The sequence below is a fragment of the Peromyscus leucopus genome, chromosome 16_21, assembly GCF_004664715.2.
Source record: "Peromyscus leucopus breed LL Stock chromosome 16_21, UCI_PerLeu_2.1, whole genome shotgun sequence".
NCBI classification, from domain to species: Eukaryota; Metazoa; Chordata; class Mammalia; order Rodentia; family Cricetidae; genus Peromyscus; species Peromyscus leucopus.
In genome coordinates, this window is record NC_051084.1 from 73,545,014 (window position 1) to 73,566,025 (window position 21,012).

Sequence of the window (21,012 nt, forward strand, 5' to 3'; positions counted from 1 at the left end):
TCCTGAGTATGAAAATTAGAGGAAAGCTTCGCGGAGTCACATCAATTCTCTCTTTCCATACATGGATTGAGGATCAATGCTGCCTACCAGGTTTGCTGGGTAAGCACCTTTACATGCTGAGCCTCCTCAACAGGCTCCACAAATTAAATTAAGAGCAATTATTTGGCATAATACAATTTTGCTATTTATTAAAGGCAAAATCATATTTGCATACAAATGAAAGGATGCCCTTGTGTAATTGTACATAATGATTATCTCTTGGTTGGGTATTTGGCACTTCGAGATAGAGATCTTCAGTGGCTTTCAGAGTTTTCAGTACATTGATTGACTTGAGAACTATCAATGCTGAGAATACCACTCTGCATAAATATGCAGTTCAAAATGGCAGATGTATGTTTAGAGGCAGTCTAGAAATTGTGGGAAATTTGATCCTAATCGCTAGCTAAAATTCATTTAATGACTTATTTTTATGAAATTCAAATCTAATTCAATAGCACACAAATGCTCACTTCTTCCATGCTGAAGAATGAGAATTGGAAAAGGTTTAAAGACTTTATTTTCAGTAATGAAAATACTATGTTTTTATAAGAGCAGAAAGCTTTGTATACTCAGTTAAAATACTACAGTTATAACCTACAATAGTCTCTGATCTCAGCATTTGCTGGCAATGAATGGCCTCGAGGCATACACGGTGTAGAGAGATCATGCTGTGTGTTCAGACCAAAGGCTGCACAGCAGTTACCTGATGCAGCACATGTGACTGCAGTGAAGTCCTGGGATATAACACTGGTGGCTGCAGTGAATTCCTGAAATGTAACACAGGCCAACACTGCCAGAAACACATCGGAATCACTAAACATCGGATTTTCAATTAACTAATTAATTTTTGGTTGTGGTGCACTCAGAGATCTTTTCCTGTTGCCAATTTCCCCCTAACTCTCAGAGTCGGCTATATGACCTTGCATGAGGTCTCCACCCAAACTTAAGTTCTGGGCTGAATGTTGAGGAAGAGGGTAAGGACGCAAGCTAACTTCAAAGCGACAAGCATAAATACTGTTTTCCTGGGACAGGGATGGATGGACAGGGAGATGAAGACTCAGTCGGGCTGGGAAACCAAGAGGAGGACAGATGGAAGAAGCTGCAGGTAAAGGGAGACGCAGTCTTGGAACAAAGACACTATCTACACAGTTCAGCCCACTGACGCAGATTTGAATGTTAACAACAAAATGCATAGAGACAAGATCTCAGGGCAAGAGTGGAGAGTAGAGATGTCAGAAATAAAATGCAGGGTGGCCATTTAACTTTGCATCTCAGATACAAACTGAATAATTTTTAGTATTTACATGCAATTCACATTTAATTGGCCCTCCAATGCTACTGCTTATTAATTCTTACAATACCAGTTGGACTTGAAACAGGACAGGAAGTTTTAGAAGAGGTAAACAGCACCAAAGGCAGAAACTGCTTCAGTAAATGTAGGTAAGAGCCATTTAGACAGAGGAGGAAGGGCAAGCCGGGGAGGGACAGACACATGATGGACAGAAGATGATGGACAGAAGAGGAAGGGCGAGCGGGGGAAGGACAGACACATGATGGACAGAAGATGATGGACAGAAGAGGAAGGCGAGCAGGAGGTGGGGGTTGGGGGTAGGTTGGATGGCAGAGGGTGAGGGGCTTTCTGATCTGATGCCTTCCAAATGAAGTCAGTGACAGAGGCTGTCAGTGTGGGATGCAACTGAGAAGTCTCAGAGCGAGTGGGTATGGGGACCTTCAGGCCACTGGTAGATAACACTCGATGCGAGGAGTTTAAAGGTCCGTAGTTACTTCCAACCTTAGTGTAACGGCTAATGTCAACTGTCAGCTTGACAAAGTCATATTCGCTGGGGAGATGAGGCTCTGACCTTCTCTGTTCCCCGCCTGTCAATCTGAAGCCCAGGTGTAACGGCCCAGATGTCCCTCCTCCTGCCGTCATTCACCTATCATTATTATTATTGCCGTTATCAATCGTTGGGCTTTTTGAAACAGGACCTCCATATAGACCAGGGTGACCTAGAATTATGCAACCCAGGTTGGGGTTGAACTTGAGGCAGTCCTCCTGCCTCAGTCACATGTACACCGAAATTCCAATCTTGAGCCACTACGCCGATTCTTTTAATTATTTTTAAAGTTACTAATCGAATTTTTGACATCAAATCCATATTTAAATTTGGCTAAGCAATTTATGCAACTCATTGTTCTGGTGACTTCCTTGGAAATCCAGATTTGGTTGTTCTGATATTAACGTCTGCTTTTCCAGACACAGGGACAATGTGACAGCTTTCAGTACAATCTCCTCTGCTAAGGAATCGTGCCTGGAGGGCTGGGGGATTGCTCAGTGAGCAAAGCACCCACCACACAAGCGTGGTGACCTAAGTTTAGATCCACAGCATCCATGTACACAGCCAGGTGGGGGGGGGGTGCGCCTGCAATCCTAGTGCTGGGTAGAGTTGAGGCAGGAGGATACCTGGGTCTAGCCAGCAGGTTAGTTCTGGGTTCAGTGAGAGACTCAAAAAGTGACATGGAGAGCAAGAAGATGACACCAGATTTCACTCTCTAACGCCACACTCATGTGTACCCTCACATATAAGCGCACATACATACAAGTGCATTACACCATACCCCCCACATACAAACACACATATACATGCACACACATTTCACAAACACATACACACATATACACACACATACACAAATACATACATACACACATACATACATAAACAAATGCAAGTCTGTATATTTAAAGTACATAACAGGTGTGTGTGTGTGTGTGTGTGTGTGTGTGTGTGTGTGTGTGTGTGTTGCTAGGAACTGAATTTAGGGCCTCATATATGATAGCCAAGTTTCTCCCATGGAACTATATCCCCAGCCCACAGTTCAGTTTTTGTTGTTGTTGTTTGTTTTATTTTTTGTATATAGAAGATTTTTTTTCCTAGCTAAAATAATGATCTCATTTCTGTCTTAAGGTAAAGAAAACTTAGGTGATGATAAAGTAATAGCAAGTTATATCAGAGAAAAAAGAAATGCTGATTTCTGAATTCTACTGTTTGGGAGTGAACACAAGTTAGTGTCTCTGTGTGTGAATCTCTAAAGAGCCATGGATAAAGGATACTTCATTATAAATGAAAATAAACCTAACATAACCAGCTAGGGGCCCAAAGTTGGAAAAGTGACATCACTCCAGCAAAACCACACCGTACTTATTAACACTAAGATGGAGGCAAAATGGGGCCTCAGAAGAGATAAATGTCCTTTTTAAATAAATATTTATTTTTAATTGTGTGTATGTATGTGCATCTGTGTATGTGCATATGAGTGCAATGCCCAAAGAGGCCAGAAGAGGGCACATTCCCCCAGCAGGAATCAGAAGCAGCTGTGAGGTGCCGGGTGGATGCTGAGAAGTGAATTTTGGTCCTCTACGAGAACAGCAAGTGCTCTTAACCACTGAGCCATCTCTGCAGCCTAGAAATCAATATTCTTAACAAGTATGTATGAATCAAGCAACTGGGAGGTCTGTTTAAGCTGTTTTCATTTTTACAACCAAGTTTTCAGCATTCTGAAAGTCCTTCATGGCTCAAAACGTGCAACAATAACCAAACATCTTGAGGGGCACATGGCGAGTGCATGACTCCTCCATGGGAATTTCTGTTATTTAAAATAAATAAGACACAAACGCATTAGCTGTGAACATGTTAAAGAATCAAGAATGTGATTTGCCTTTTGTTGCTGTTGTGTGTACATTTTGGGCTGGACTAGAAACTGTTTGTTTACCTAGCAACTCAGACGTCACTAATTCCACAGATACCTGCTGGATACCCACTGAGGTGCCTGTGACAGGCGTCTGCAGATCCCCAGGGAGCAGACAGAAGAGGCGACAGACAGGGAACACAGACACAATGCACAAGGAAAAGACACTTCAGGGGACAAGTGCAGCGGTTGAAATGGACACCAGGGTGGGGAGGCATCAGGGACGCCATGGCCTTGAGGGAGGGCATGCAGATTTTACAAGGGTGGCCAGGGTGTGCCGCCTTAGGAAGGCGACACACCAAGAGACTTGCTAATTTTTTTTGTAAGATTTTACTGTTTTCTTTTTAATTATCTACATATGTGTATGTCTCTCAATCTGAAAGATCACATTGGCCTTCAAGTCGTGAACTCCTGCTTCAGCCTCCCAAAAGCTAGGATTATAGTCTGGGCCTGACACATCATGAGCACTTTGTTAGTAGTTACTCCATGGTGCCAGGCGCACCATTAATCCTGTGCTCAGGAGGCAGAGGCAGGCAGATGTTTGAGTTTGAGACCAGCCCGATCCACAGAGAGGGTGCCAGGACAGCCAGGGCTACGTAGTGAGACTCTGTCTTAAAATGAACTATTAATTAATCAACTAATTAATTAATTTCACTGAATGAGTGATGACTAAAGTTTAATTTATATGGTCTAATTCTTTTCTTCTGACACTATTTATACGTTTTAGGGGCAAATAAAAGAACTAACATTTGAGTGCACAGAACTGTGACTTAGTGTGCGTGAGCTATGGGGCCGTCAGAGACTGTGCACACTTGGATCACAGGAAGGAAAATCCAGGAAATGGGAAGCTACAGGAAATTTGCTTCCCCACCCCCATACAGACTGTCCCAGATAAATGCGCATCTTAGTCTACCAGGGGCACAGAGTCGAGTAACGTGGTTGAATGAGGCTGAGAGGGAGGTGGGATGAGGTTGGACAAAATGACCTTTCAGTAACATGACAACACCCATGAGGTTAGCAAGGGTGACAGATGCTAAGTGCGATTAAAGCAACAGGAAGGTCAACTCAGGGGAGAGGTGGGTCTGTTCTCGGCTCACATCCACAGCTTCCTAACTGTGTGGTCTAGCAAAAGTCCATCAAATACCCAGCGTCCTGGTTTCTCACCTGAAGTTATCGTATCTGAGACCCCGCGAGATTCCTTCATGAGTCGAGTGAGAGTCCACAGGACAGCGCTCTGAAGTGGTCAAAGCACTCCATTGCACACGTAAATGTAGTCTTACTGTTATCTGACGACCCTAAGCCAATCTGGTTGCTGTTTAGTGAGGGTATGCCATAAATTCTGACCTATAACTCAAGGGTGGGGAGAAAAGGGAAGCCAAAACTCAGAGGACAGAAATTCTGTCAAGCGAGCTCATGCTCCAGCTGAAGACATTCGGTTCTGCAAGTGACAAAGAGGTGGACAGACAGACTCCCTTGTGTCCCCAGCCACACCCAGCTAGTTAACGCGGATCTCAAGTATGGCTGTGCGATGGACAGTCCGTTACAAATCCCAGCACCAGAGCAAGTCTTGCCAGCTGCTGCCCATCACTACCCACTGTGCAGGAAGGGGTTCCCAGAAGCCATTGCTTCTGTTGGCCTTCATTATCTATTAGTCTTCAGAAGGACAGTAAGATAAACTGTAATTTGACAGAGTCAAAAAGGGGAATAGAGTCAGGAAAGGAGAAGACGCAACTCTCAGGAAACAGAAACACCTTTCCCTCCACAAGTGAAGGAAGCTTCAAAATAAAACAAAGACTAGAGGCTGGAGAGATGGTTCATGGGTCAGGAGCATGTCCTGCTCTTGCTGAGGACTCGGTTTGGTTCCTAGCACCCACACTGTAGCTCACAACCATCCATCCGTACCTCAGTTCCAGGGAGCCCAATGTCCACTTCTGTCCTCTGTGGGTACCTACACACACGTGTGTATTCATACACAAACACATAAATACAACTTTTTAAAATTAAATGCCAGACTAAAACTCTGAAAAATAACCTAATCCAACAATTACTAAAAGGAGTGGATTCCAGCCATGTTTGATGTCTGACTAGGGACAACCTGAATTGAATCCAAACAAAGGTTTCGTGGTTGTGGTTATAGAAGAAATACTTGAAGCTTATTTGGTTGTATTTTCTCAGTGAAGGAAGACTTATGAAATGGAAAGTGTTTGTTTTAGGCAAGATCCATACTGTGGAAATGCGAGGGACAAGAGCAACAGTGGGCTCCCAGTGTCCACAGAAAGGGACACGAACCGGTAGACTTGAAAGGTGGCTCATTTAGCAGAGATATTTTCCATCTTAGCTGTAAAGACGGATGGCCATGGAACCATTCCAATGGCTCTGGGATCAGAGAGCAACCTTCATTGGCAGTGGCTCCCAGTGAGATTCCCCACAAAGGACGAGTTGTTCGCCAAGGGCCATGACTGTCTAGAGCAGTGGTTCTCAACCTTCCTAATGCTGTGACCCTTTAATACAGTTCCTCATGTTGTGGTGATGCCCAACCATAAAATTACTCCATTGCTACTTCCTAACTGTAACTTTGCTGCCATTATGAATTGTAATGTAAATATTTTTGGAGATAAGGTTTGCCAAAGGGGTTGCCGCCCACAGGTTGAGAACGAACCACTGATCCAGACCCAAGGAGACTTTGCTAAGACACATCACTATGTTTGCATCTGATTATCTAGTATCATCGTGCAAATTTCATTCTTCACCAGTCTGGAACTGTCTGGCTATCCTGAAACTTACGGCTCTAGAAAGTGAGGACCAAGCTTTGACAGGTCCCTGAGCTAGAGCAGATCCAACCATCATTAGGCCTCCTGAGTGTCATTTTTAACCTTATTCTTTGTCCATCTAGTCATTTGTTTGAAATACCGAGGGGCCGAGGAAGTGACTCTGCGTAAAGTGCTTGCTGGTCACATAAGAACGAAGACCTGGGTTCGGATTCCCAGCACTCCTGTGAAAAGCCAGACACGGCAGTGTCTGCTCTCAGCCCATCACTGTGAAGGGAGCAGTGGTTCCTAGGGGCTCACTGGCCAGCTTTCTTGATGAAATGCTTAACTCCAGGTTCAGTCGGACACTCTATCTTAAAAAAATAAGGCAGAGAAGCCAATGAGATAGACATCTCCATGTTGACGTCCAGTGACCTCTAGTTTCCACACTCTCAAGCATAGATAAGTGCATCCACACAAACACACACACACACACACACACACACACACACACACACACGTGAACACACACGTGAACACACACATATATACCACACAGGCACACATGGAAATTAAATAATAATAGTAATAATAAAAGAAATTTTGAACCAAGGAAAGTACATTGAAATAATAGCTAAAAATCCATCTTAATTTCCAATACCAGTAGTCACCCCACCTTGAGCAGTGTCAGCCTATACAATCCTTGTTTTACGGAACCTTTTGAAGGATTTCTTTATGTGTTTGTGTGTATGTAGCTGCATGTTACTATGTACACAGGTGTGTGGTTGCCCTTGGAGGCCAGAAGGAGGGGTTAGATTCCCGGGGCTGGAGTTACAGGAGGTTGTGAGCTGCCATGTGTGTGCTGGGGACCCAACCCTGGTCTCCGCAAACACAGAAAGTTCTCCTAACCACTGAGCCATTTTTCCAGCCCACACTGGACGGTCTGCATCTCTGGGCTGCTTTGAGGCTCACAATCAAACAGTCCAAACAAACAGCTATTGATATGAATAATTAATGCTATCACTGTTTCACACCCTGAAGCCAGAGTGCATGATGGATACAAGGAAGCAAATTACCACCATTACCCGAGGCCTGAAGACAGATGAAAAGCCATGAGCCCGCTGACCAGAGTCTGGGAAATCCTACCTCTCAGCAACTGGTTTGGCAATGATTTCGAAAATGATCTCTTGCTTTGCGTCTTGGTCAAAAATCCTTTGAAATCTGCAATGTGAAAATGGTAATTATCTCAAAGCTGAGCCTTCAAACACTACTGGATTAATGAATCTTGTTTTCATAAACACGTTTGTAAATGACCCCACGCTGACATCACTGGGCTTAGCTAAGTAACACAATGTTTTCCCTGTCAGCCCCTCACACTGTGTCATTGTGCTCTTGCTCACAAATGGTGAGTAAACAATATGGCTTTGACAAGATCTGTACAATTGTCCCCCTCTGAAAGAATCACACCAGCTTTGAACCACATAATAACTGTGTGCTTTTAGCTCTCAAGAAGGACAGCGTAGCAGGCTTTCTCGGACTGCCAGCCCCTTAACCATGACATGGAGGCTTCTTGTTAGTTATAAATGCTCAACCTTAGTTTATGCTTGCTTCTAGCTAGCTCTTATAACTTAATTTAACCTGTTTCTCTTCATCTACAGTTTGCCTCGGGTTCTTTTTTTTACCTTTCCTTCTGTATGTCCTCCTTTCCTGCTTCTTCTGTGTCTGTCTGTCTGGCCCCTGGCATTCCCTCTCTTTCTCCCTCCTTCTCTCTCAAGCCTAGATAGTATCTCCTCCTACTTACTCTCTCTGCCTGCCAGTCCCGCCTATCCCTTTACTGTCTAGCTATTGGATGTTCAGCTTTTTATTAGACCAATCAGGTGCCTTAGGTAGGCAAGGTAAAACAGAAACTCATCTTTACATAGTTAAGCAAACGCAGCATAAACAGATGTAACACATCTTTGCCTAGTTGAACAAACATTCCACAACAGGACAGTATCTGTGGTTGGTATCAGAGTCAAACCTCCAGAACGGCACGGGCTGGAAACCCAAGAACGGGGTATAAAAGGCCCTTGGGCTTCCGATGTCTGCCTGTGAGGAAAGACTGCAAGCGTGAACTGCATGATCCCTGAATGTACGGCATTTAAACTGCAGTTACTGCACATGCATTAGATGCCTCCTTCTATGACAGTGATGCCAGCTTTGGGGACTGTTGTCTCATTTTCTTCCCCATGATTCAAAAGTCAGAAAAGACTGATCTGTCCTGCAAAGCCAGGTCTCCATCAGGACGGCAGGAACAGGAGTTCTGGGAGCTGACAGAGAACTCCATCCTTGCAGGATCACTCTTAAGTTTGGTACAGGATCACCAGCACAGCAAGACACTCAGGCGAGACAGTATTCTCCTGTAGAGGGGTGAGGTGCTAACAGCAACCACTGAAACATCGCAAAAGAGGACCTTCCACAGAGCACTGTTCTTATGTTTTCCATGCATTTAAACATCTCTCTCTCTCTCCCCTCCCCCCTCCCATGTGTGTGGGGGGGGAGGGGGGTGCGCGTGTGCACGCTTGTGGAGGTCAACAGACAACCTCGGTGTCTTTCCTTGGGTTTCATCCACCTTTTGTCTTAAAGAGAGGCTCTCACTGGCCTGGAGCTCGTTAAGTGGACTCGGCTGGCTGGACACCAAGCCCAGGGGTCTCTGTCCCCCTGGTCTGGGATTATGAGCATGCCATCCCATCTGGCTTTTAAATGTATGTTCTGGGGATTGAATTCAGGTTCTTGTGCTTGCAAAGTGAGCACTTTGCCAATTGAGATCTCTTCCCAGTCACTTAACATTTTTTAAAATAAAATTGGAGAAGATATAGTCTTTAAAGTAAAAACTCTCAAGTGGAATTTCTGAGGGCATCTTAAGCAGCTTTTGTGGTGCCTTTGGACCTCTGGCTAACGTGCCTGCCCTCACAAGTCGCTGGCCATATTCACCTGAAGTGGCGAGACTGCAGGACACCTAAGACAGTTTTTATTACTGACAAGTTCAGACGAATGCCCAGAGCTAGATTAGAAATACAAAATAGAAAGATGTTTATCACCACAGACCAATATTAACTTCAAAGGACCCCTAGGGCTTATCAACCTTCACTGAGATGAGCAAAAGGTGACTTCTACACTGAGATAGTCTAAGGCAGTGGTTCTCTACCTCCCTTATGCTGAGACCCGTTAATCATGCTGTGGTGACCCTCCAACCATAACATAATTCTGTTGCTACTTCATAACTGTAATTTTGCCACTGTTATGTATCATAATGTAAATATGTGTTTTCCAATGGTCTCAGATGAAAGGATCATTCAACCCTATGGGAGTCACAATCAATGGCTGAGAACCACTGGTCCCAGGACTTAGGAGGCAACAGCAGGTATGAGGTGGTAGCATTTACTGTTGGTGTGCCTGGATCACCCCTTCAAAACCTATAGGTAAACCACAGCCTTAGATCTGAACACCAGCATGGCACAGGGGTTCATAGAATACATAGCCAGTGGCCACCATGCATGAGTGTGCTCTAAGGAGCATGGTTGACTGAGCTATGCTGGAGGTGGATTACAGACTTCCAGCAGGGTCTCTGGGAAGCTGCCTATGAACAGGGCTCTCTGGCTTCTCTCATCTGGTCGTTGGTGACCTTGAGGCAATAAGACATTCTCCACCCCACTTCCCTGAGTACTAGAAATTATATCTATTACTGTAACAGCAAGAGGTGCCAGGAGCTTTCAAGATGGCACTGAGTCACCCACAGAATATATTCTGAAAAGTCCTTTGTATAAAGTTAATTATGGTCAGCCTACCTACTGACTTATCTATTTCACAAATATGCATCAAGTGCCTCCCACATGCTAAGCCCTCTACCAAGGTAATAATTAGACTGAAATGTAATTTTAAAACAATACTCATAAAGCATATTGAATTCTGGGTAGAGAGATGGCTCAGCCATTAAGGTTAAGAGGTTAAGAGCACCTGCTATTCTTATAGAGGACCCAAGTTCAGTTTCCAGCACCACATAGGGCAGCTTGCAACCATTTGTAAGGCCAACTCCAGGGGATCCAATAACCTCTTCTAGCCTCCATGGGCACCTGCACACACACATGTACATATACACATATACCTAGTTAAAACAAATTTAAAAGACGTTTACATCCATTACATAATTTTAAAATGATATCTTCTGGTCTTTAAAAGAATAGTGGGACAAGTAATGATCCAGATATTTCTATTATCTCCCTGCTTCAGAACAAAGACTTCAAGATCAAAGTTTATAGTTAACAGGTAATTGTATACTGAGCATCAGTAACACCATCTCCAAACATTTCATTTGACAACAGAGTCATGCTACAACCTGGAGAAGAACAGAAGAGAATCCTAGAATTCAGAACTGCTGTAAGAAGTTCAGTTAACTCTTATGAAGATGAAGTTGAGGCCATGGGGTAAGAAATGACTCGGGGTCCTCACGCCCATCAACACACCGAGACAGAACATGGGTTCCCGATGACCAAGACGTCCTTTCATTCATTAGGATGCAATGTAGGTTTCGCCTAAAGCCCATCTCAATTGCACAGGCTAACCTTCCTGTCTGAAGCCTTTTTTGAAATCTTCCTCACCCCACAAGACAACTCCATCCTTCTAAATGCTCAGTCCCTAACTCCCCGCCATCCTTGATCCCCCACTTTCTATTTTACCTGTAATGAGTTCACTGGCAAACTGTCAGCTCTGACCTCCAAATGCTCAGAATTAATTAGAATCAAGCCTCCGCACCCTCAGACCCAGATCTCTTACATCGTATAACAGCATTTCCACATAGTCCATGCATCTCTTCCCATGTATTCTGCAGATTGCTCACAACACCCAATACATTGCAAATGCCTTGTAAATAGATGTATACTATACTGTTTATGGAACGATGACAAGGGAGTCTGTGTGTGTTCAGTACAGACAGTTTTAATTCTATTCAGTACTAGGTTGCTTAGATCCATGAATGCAGAACTGGATACAAGGGACACTTCTCAGCACTCCACTTCCCATTGAGGAGGGGCTACCACAGTTGTTCTGCCTGTCTCCCTTGCCCCATTACAGTATATGCTGCATATGTCAGCAGGGACCATCCCACTGCAAGGTCAGCAGGGGCCATCCCACTGCAAGGTCAGCAGGGACCATCCCACTGCAAGGTCAGCAGGGACCATCCCACTGCATGGTCAGCAAGTGCCATCCAGTGCACTGCAAGGTCAGCAAGGACCATCCACTGCATCGTCAGCAAGGGCCATCCCACCTCAAGGTCAATAGGGACCATCCCACTGCAAGGTCAGCAGGGATCATCCCACTGCAAGGTCATCAAGTGCCATCCCACTTTCAAGGGCAGCAAGGGCCATGCTACTACAACAGGCATGTGATGAGTCCATCCTCCTCGGCATCACCATTCTCCTACCCATGGCAGTTGAGGCGACAGTTCCAGTCACTCATAAGCTCCTCTATAATTTGGCTTCCCCATGCCCTGTCTTCTCCCCTGCTGTCCCTTGCTTGCTCTGTAAGCCCCATGGTCCTCTTTCTTTCCTCAAACAGCCAAGCACTCTTCCATTTCAGGGTCTTGTTCTTCCTGTCCCCATGGACCCCTCATCTCTCAGGCTGGCAGTGAAGAATGCCCAGGGGTGGATGCTTGGGACATTCACCTGAACCATATGGTTAAGCACTGCCCAAGAGAAATATAAAACCATCCATATGTGTTATTTAAAGTGTTCCAGCCAGTTTAAAAAAAAAAGAAAAAGAAAAAAAGGAGCCTGGGAAATTAATCATAATAATATATTAAACCTGATATATCCAAATTTTTGTCACTATGATATGAGATCAAGATGAAAAGGTTCCTGAGATATTTTATATCCTCTTAATTTTTTATATTGAATTTTCAGAATAAATGAATACATTACAGAGTACCTCATTTCAGGACAGACATGATTCCAATGGATGTTCCACAGGATATCACAGATATTGAATATTTACATGTGCACCTGAGACCTGTATATCATTTATAAATAAAGCCACCTAACTAATATAACTAATACACAGACTGGACATCTCACATTTAATAACATTACACATGTGTGGACTTCATGCAGGGACTAACCCATAATGAACAGAGCAGGAAAATCATAACACTAAAGCTGGAATCTGAGACTACAATCGTATTACGTCTTTAATATCTGTGTGTGTGTGTGTGTGTGTGTGTGTGTGCGTGTGTGTGTGTGTGTGTGTGTGTGTGTGTGTGTGTGTGTTCATGTGTGTGCATATTTGTGTGTGGTGGAGTGCATGTATGTGTGGAGGTCAGAGGCCAGCATCACATGTCCATACTCAGGGTTCATTCCAGCTTCTGTTTGAGAATGGAGCTCTCATTGGTCTGCAACTTTGCCAGGTGAGCTGGCCCCAGGGCTTGCAGGGCTCTCTGCCCCCCATCTTGCCCTTTCTGGGATCTTAGGGTGCATTACTCTGTCCAGCTTTCACATGGGCTCTGGGGACCTGAACTCAGGTACTCAGGCTTGGAAGGCGAGCACTTTATGGACAGAGCCGTCTCTCCAGCCCTGCATAATCTCAGACATGGAAACCTGCCTTTTAGTCTTGGGCACAGTAATGCACTTGAGTTCTGTGTGCCAGAGGAGATGGCCATACTATGCTTGCCACAGTAGCGGGGCTGGCGATTCCGGCAGCAGAAACGGACGCAGGACAAACACTTGCTCGGCGAGGAAGCAGAAACAGGGAGGAGGACACAAGCTCACCTAAACTTGTAGCTTTCTCGCTTATTGTTCACAAATCCATCCGCCAGATCCCGGGGTAAGAGAATTTCCAAGCTAGGTGTTAATTTTTCATCTTCTTCTATGGAATAAATCTGCAAATACAAGAACAATAGGTGAATATAAATGGTAAAATTCCAGCAAGACCTCTGACCTGAATATGATTAGCATGGTAATGGTACAACAAAAACTGTACTTTTATGACAAAATATCACAGCCCAGTGTAATAACATTTTTCTTTGAACTGTTAGTGGGCTTAAATTGATGCTTGTATTAGTGACTTTTTATTGCTGTGATAGAACGCCATGACCAAAAGCAGCTTATGCCAGAAGGAGTTGATTTGGCTTGTGGTTCCTGTGGGAGGGTCCACAGTGGCAGGGGGAAGGCCAGACAGCAGGCAGCCGGAGCAGGAAGCTGAGAGATCACGTCTTCACACACAAACGTGAGGCAGAGAGAGAGAGTGAACGGGGAGCGGGTGAGGCTATAGATCCACAAAGCCCAACCCACTGACATACTTCCCTCAGCAAGACTCCAGCTTCTAAAGGCTCCATAACTTCCTCAAACAGGGCCACCAGCCGGAGACCAAGTGTTTAAACATCTGAGCCTATGGAGGACATTCTCAAACCACCACCATGCTGTATTAAGGTTCTGACCATCTTTGGATGATCTAATATCCAAATGTTATGGTGTAAATACATCCTTGTCATTGAGAAGACCCTTGAAAGTTTTATGCTAAGCACCGCTTCCACATTCTGGAGAAAAAGTTCACACTCTTGCTACAGCCCATAAGCACTTCTGAGCAAGTGTGAACCACAGACACAGAGTCCCAGCCGTGATGTCTGAACCTTCTCAGAGAGCTAACAGGGGTATCCAAGTTTGAGTTATATCCCTCCAGATCCCAAGCTTCAGGAATTTGAAAAGTTGTATGGCTTAAAAAGATATGTGTGCGTGTCTTTGATGTCTTGTGCTTTCCATCACAGCTCAGCCACTACTTACTAAGTGACCTGGGAAGAATCACTTCCACTTTCCAAGCCAATTGGAAATAGAGGCCCTAAGACCCTGACAATGGTCCATTTTCTGATTCCTGTCTCCATCACCTACTCTTTTATTTCGTGGCCAGGAAAATCAACACTCAAGGCTATAAAGAAACCCTGCAATTTAAAGTCTACACGTTGAACCCAACTACCAGGTGTGTGACCAGCCACTGCTCTCAGAATCAAAGGTCCCTTATACATAAAGTGTGGGAAACAAAATCTCCAGGCTCCTTTGCAGAGTGCTTGGGGGTGGGGGACGGATGATGTAATGCAAATGGAAGTATTTTGTAATGCACCATAAAAAGAAGATTTAAAAAGACTGCTTGTCTTTCACCAGGAAATAAAATACTTTCTTGCAGGCAGGACTTCCTGTTTAAGTTAGACTCATTTAGATGCATGATTAGAGGGTAGGAGTCATATTCCTACCCAAGGAAACCCTAAGTTTACAGAAAGTATGAATAATTTCCAAAGCAGATTCTTTTTTTTTTTTTTTTAATTTGAGACAGGGTCTCACTTTGTAACCCTGACTGGCTTGGATCTCTCTATGCTGACCCAGCTGGCAGAGATCCATCTATTGCGGCCACCAAACTCAAGGGCTGGGATTAAAGGCATGTGCCACCATGCCTGGCCTAAGCAGATTCTAACTGAAACATCTTACTTAAAAAACATGAAAAGTTCAGGTTGAAAAATCATTTTGTAAAATAAAATTTCTGAAAGCAGAAGAAAAAGGGGGGCATCTGAGGGTTCAAGGCTTCTGACTAGATTTTTTTCTCTCAAGAGACATTACAACCAGCAATAAATGAATAAACAAACAAACAAGTCAATGAAATGATTCGTAATGATACTCTGTTATACTTCTAGACCAGAACCTAGCATAATCATCATGAGTCTTCATCCAGCAACTGATGGGAGCAGATGCAGCGACCCACAGCCAAACATTGGGCAGAGCTCAGGGGATCATGTGGAAGATGGGGAGGAAGGATTGTAAGAGTCAGGGGGTGGAGGACATCACAAGAACATGGCCCACAGAACCAACTAACCTGGGCTCATAGGAACCCACAGAGACTGAACCAACAATCAGGGAGCCTGCATGGGTCTGACCTGGGTCCTCTGCATATATGTTATGGTTGTGTAGCTTGGTATTTTTGTGGAATTTCTAACAAAGGGAGCGGAACTGTCTCTGATCCTTTTCTTTGCTCTTGGGACCCTTTTTTTTCCTACTGGGTTGCCTCATCCAGCCTTGATATGAGGGATTGTGCCTAGTCTTACTGTAACTTGTTATGCTGTGTTTGGTTGATATCCCTGGGAGGCCTGCCCTTTTCTGAAGGGAAATGGAGGAGCAGTGGATCTGGGTAAGAGAACTGGAGAAGAGAAGGGACTGGGAGAAGAGGAGGGAGGGAACTGTGGTCAGGATGTAATATATGAGAGAAGAATATGAAAAATAATCTACCCTGTGGGGCAGGGCATTGCTAGTTTAACAGATAGTGAGTAAAAGGAGTGTGTATGACAGGAATACACAAACCTGAGGGGTGACACAGACTTTAAACAACCTGTATCTTGGGTGGAAGCTGATGAGCTCTCTCAGTAGTTAAGAGCACTTGTTATTCTTCCAGAGGACACAGCGTGGTTTCCAGCACCCGCAATCACCAGCTGTGGGGGATTTGCTGCTCCCTTCTGGCCTCCGAGGGTATCTGCACTCACTCTGACTTGCACATACCCACACACAGACACTCACACACAATTAAAAAATATATCTTTACAAACAATTGGTATCTCTCGATGTGCAGTAATCAGAAAAGGGGGACTGGGGTAGCAAACGAATTCCCACCATTGTGCTTAAGACATTCTTCAAGGCATTGGGGAGTGCCTGAGACCTAGGAGGTGGCACAGTGCAGGTGCTTCCCTAGCATCCAGATGGCCGTGAGTTCAAACCCTCGCACCGCCACCACCAAAGAAAAGAAAAAAAAAGTCATTTGAATCAGAAACGTTAGGCTAATAGGGTGGATTTCACACTTCCCCTCTTTGTGTGTGTGTGTGTGTGTGTGTGTGCGCGTGCGCGCGCGCGCGCGCGCGCGCGCTGATTTTGAGATAGGGTCTCAGTGTAAAGTCCTGACTATCCTGGAATTCACTATGTAGACCTGATTGGACTTGAACTCACAGAGACACACCTGCCTCTGTCTCCCTATACTGGAATTAAAGGTGTGCGTCACCTTACCCAGGTTTCCTTTAAAGACAACAACTAAACCAGGGTCTCATACCTACTGGAGTTGCCTGGAGCTCACTATGCAGCCCAGGCTGACCTCAAACCCACAACAGTCCTCCTGGCTCAGCACCCCTAATCTAACCACCAGCGAGTGCCGGGATGACAGGTATGTGCCACCAGGTCTGGCCTAATCTATAAACTGGTGTAACTGGTTTTTTTTATGGATCAAAGAGTTAGATGGATGAAGCCTTAGACTGCTCTTGGTTTTGTACTACAAACGGCATTCACGATCAGAGACAGCCACGAAGCTTACAGGAGTAAGAAGAACCCCGCTAGGGTGAAGTTTCTGAAGGACACTAACTAGGTATGTGTCAATTCCTGTCCTCTGCTGCTTGTGCTTATAGCACAATGAGCTTCTATGACAACCTGACATCATGAAAGTGTGATGTGACATCTGAGCTTACTTTCTGGAGGACCACACGACCCATTCTGTGTTCATCAAGAATGGCAAAGAACAAGTCAGGCTGGCTTGGAAGTCAGGGGATTTTCCTGTCTCTCTGCCTGTCGACTGCTAGGATCACACATGTGCAATCAAATGTTCTTATTGTTACCGTGAATAGACTTGAATTTCTTGTGTAATGGAACTTTGCAATAAGAGCCTCAACCACACCAAAATGCTTTAGCACATACCAATACAGCTCTCTCTTTTTGAGACAGGGTCTGGATAAATTGTCCAGGTTGGCTTTGAATGAGTAGGTGGGGTTACAGTCCTATGCCACCAGCATAGCTTTGTATTTGTCCTTCTTGCCCCAGTTTCTTGAATTTGAAGAGGAAGAAACAATCTAACACAAGTTAAAGACCACCTGGCTCTCCATCTGCTTTAGCAAAACAGTCAACCTTCACAGGAAAAGCCTCTAATGGTGACCCACACCTGTAACTCCAGCATTTGAGGGGTAGAGGCAAGGGTATTGGGAGTTCAAGGCCTCTAGGCTCCCAGGTCTCCCCTGCCCACGTCCTCACCATAGCAGAACTTGTCTTTGGCTGCCAAGCAATCCAGAGGTCAGAGTCACATGTGCTGGTAACTGCAGGGAGAGGCAGGAGCAGAGACGCCCATAGTTCTCTCCCTAGTGTTTTATTTCTTTAAACAAATATGACTAATATTGGGGCTGGAGAGATGGCTCGGTGGTGAAGAGCACTTACTGCTCTTACAAGAGGACCTGGGTTCTATTCCCAGCACCCATGGGGGCTCACGACCATTTTAACTCCAGTTCCAGGAGATCTGACGCCCTTTTCTGGCTTCTGCAGGAACTGCATGCATGTGGTACACATATGTACATGCAGGCAAAACACTTGTACATATAAAATAAAAACAAATAAAATTTTTGAAATGACTAATATTTTTCTCTGGGGTCTTTTCTTACAGCTTCTCCTGAATGATCTTCATGGGATAAAGGCCACTAATGATGACAGCAGAGACATTATAATCTCCTTGTTTTAAGGACATAAATTACCAGATGCCAAAGCTAAATTATAAGATGCCATAATGTTGCATATTTGCATACATACAACACTGAAAAAGAATCGAAGTAAAACATTACTAATTAGACACTTATTCTAGGCATTCATAAAGATGAACCAAATTGCCTGAATACTCACTTTGGAAGTCAGGAAAAAGGTCTTTGGGGTTTTTGTTTTGTCTGTAGAGAAAATGTAAGTTTCAAAATCCTTAATTAAAATTAAACTCGGCACCTTGCACCAATAAATAAATAAATACATAAACAGACCGGAGGCTGGGCTGGGCGGCAGTGGCACACACCTTTAATCCCAGCACTGGGGAAACAGAGCCAGGTGGATCTCTGTGAGATCAAGGCCAACCTGGTCTACAGAGCGAGATTCAGGAAAACTACACAGAGAAACCCTGTCTTAAAAAAAAAAAAAACAAGCCGGGCGGTGGTGGCGCACGCCTTTAATCCCAGCACTCGGGAGGCAGAGCAAGGCGGAGCTCTGTGAGTTCGAGGCCAGCCTGGGCTACCAAGTGAGTTCCAGGAAAGGCGCAAAGCTACACAGAGAAACCCTGTCTCGAAAAACCAAAAAAAAAAAAAAAAAAAAAAAAAAACCAAACAACAAGAAAAGACCTGAAAGGGGGAGAGGACTTGTTGGGAAGCAGGTTTGTGTGGAAAAGGTAGAAAGATGAAAGAGGAAATGCAGAACGTGAAAAAGCAATTAAAATTCTTGGTACGAATGTAAAGTTAAAAACTCAACTAGAGGCAGGAGCGGTGGTGGCCCGTGCCTTTAATCCCATTACTTAGGAAGCAGAGGCGGGTGGATTTCCTGTGATTTCAAGGCCAACCTGGTCTACATACTGAGTTCCAGACCAGCCAAGACTACAAAGTGAGACCTTGTCTCAAGACAAACAAACAATAAATTAAGTTAATTAAACAAAGTCAGTTCCTGCGACTCACCAGCTGGGCGCCCTGACCTCTTACTTAACCTACCACAGGGCATCTGCACGTGTAAAAGTAGGACAAGGAGTCCAGCAGAGGACCAACAATAAACTGAAAAGGGGGCCTGGCAGGTGGTGCTCTCTCCAAACAGTCAGGACCATGCTCACCCAGGAGGCAGAGACGGGACCTCCGTCTTCATAACCTTTGCAAACTTCTAGATTTATTTAGCACACACCTCGGTTAAAATGCTTTCTGGGGGCGGGGAGTGTGTCGGGACACACAGCACATCTATTACGAATGCATGTAAAAAAAAAAAAAGAAGAAGAAGAAGAAGAAGAAATCTGTGGACGTCGCAGAACAGCAAAGCAATTAATTAGATAAGATATCCCGCAGGCTGTAGCATGCCAAAGAAAGCACGTGTGCACGCTTGTCTGTAATTGTACGATTCCACTTACGAGTGTGCATTACAATACTTGCACTCCGGTTGCCCCATTGGGGACCCATCATCCCCAACTCCAAGCTGTGTAAGCAGGGTTGGGGGTGGGTGGGTACTGGCCTAGAAGAGTGCAAGGAGCGCCCGTGTGTGGATGGGGCACGGCACAGGTGAGTGTGCAAACAGGTACACGTGCACAAGTGTGCACACCTGTGCCAGGTGCGGGGCTGAGGCTGTGAGCGAGCCCTGTCCACCGTCGGGTCTGCAGTCTCCGTGGCGGTCCCGCGCCCCCGCCCCCCGCGCTGGGCCCCCACGCGCCCCACGTCCGACCCCGCGGCCCGTACCCCTTGCTGCTGCTTCCGTACGGAGGGCTTTACCCTAGCGAAAATCTGGATCGTCTGCTTCACCATCTCCAACAGAGACTCCGCACTGACCCTTGACCTCCCCAAAACTTCCTACTCCCACCTCCTGCGGAGACCCGCTGCCCTAGCAACAGTAACCAAGGATGCTACCCAAGCAGCACCGCGGCCAGCGGGATCCCGCCTCCTCCACCCTAATTGGTCATGGACTAAGAGGAAGGGCTAGGGGCGGGACGGAGCAGGGGGCGCTGCGCATGTGTGGGGGAGAAGCTCCTGGGACTTGAGTTAAAGGGTTGGCAACCCCCAGTCTGGCCCCTTTCCTAACAACTCCTTCCTCATTCCTTAACTCCTTTAAGTCTCTGTGAAGTCAGTCTGCCGTTTATCACGCATTGAAGAAAAGGCCTTTTTTGGTTGTGACTCCCAAGCTGTTCTGAATTCACTTAGAAATCATCGTGTGACAAGGCAGGTTCTCAACAGAAAATCACAACCGAAGGGCAAGGGCGGTGCTGAGTCCCCTGGGAAGAGACTGCTTCCCGTGTGAACGTCTGGAAATGAAGAGCTCCTGGGAGACAGCGTCTGAAAACGTGTCCCACCTCCACTCACCAGGAAAATGCAAATTAAAACCCAACATCAGTGTGGCTCAGATCGATAGTGGCTGGGAAATTTGTGATGTATATATCCAGGTGCCAAGGAGAAGAGTCTGGTGGCTTACTGGTGAGGTGGGTGCTGTAAAAGGTACAGCCACTCTGAAAGTGTGACCGTTTTTGTTGACGTTTTCAGACAGGATCTCACTGTGCATCCTATAATGGCCTCCACCTCACCATCTTTTTTCCTCAGAACCCCAAGTTCTGAGTGCACCTCCATTTCCACCTCCCATTTGTGTGTGTTTTGTTTTTGCCTTCCCAGAAAGCAGAAGGTCCAGCTACTTTGAGAAAATTTGTCTCAGAGGAATAAAAACTTGTGTTCACAAGAAAATCTGTGTGTGTTTGCTTAATTGGTAATGGACCCTAACTGATGAGCAGTTATGCAAACTTGGAATACCGCCTTCAAAGGAGGCACTATTGATAATATGTTACAACCTGAATGAACCCCTTGCATTAAAAAAAAGTTAAATACTGTATATGAGTCCCCTTATACAACATTCTTGAGATGACAACATTCCAGAGATGAGGCCAGTAGAGGTCATCACGG

General features: G+C 45.2%; 1 protein-coding gene across 1 annotated transcript in view; it reads right to left on the reverse strand.

Moving 5' to 3' along the window:
• The window catches only part of Kif6 (kinesin family member 6), a 317,253-nt gene extending 296,459 nt beyond the window's left edge, over nt 1-20,794 (reverse strand). The window contains exons 1-3 of the mRNA XM_028882504.2: nt 19,807-20,794; nt 13,334-13,443; nt 7,683-7,757 (exon numbers count right to left, since the gene is read on the reverse strand). Coding sequence (XP_028738337.1) covers nt 7,683-7,757; nt 13,334-13,443; nt 19,807-19,872 — 251 coding nt within the window. The 5' untranslated portion in view covers nt 19,873-20,794. The remainder of the gene's footprint in view (nt 1-7,682; nt 7,758-13,333; nt 13,444-19,806) is intronic.
• Nucleotides 20,795-21,012: the final 218 nt, after the last annotated feature.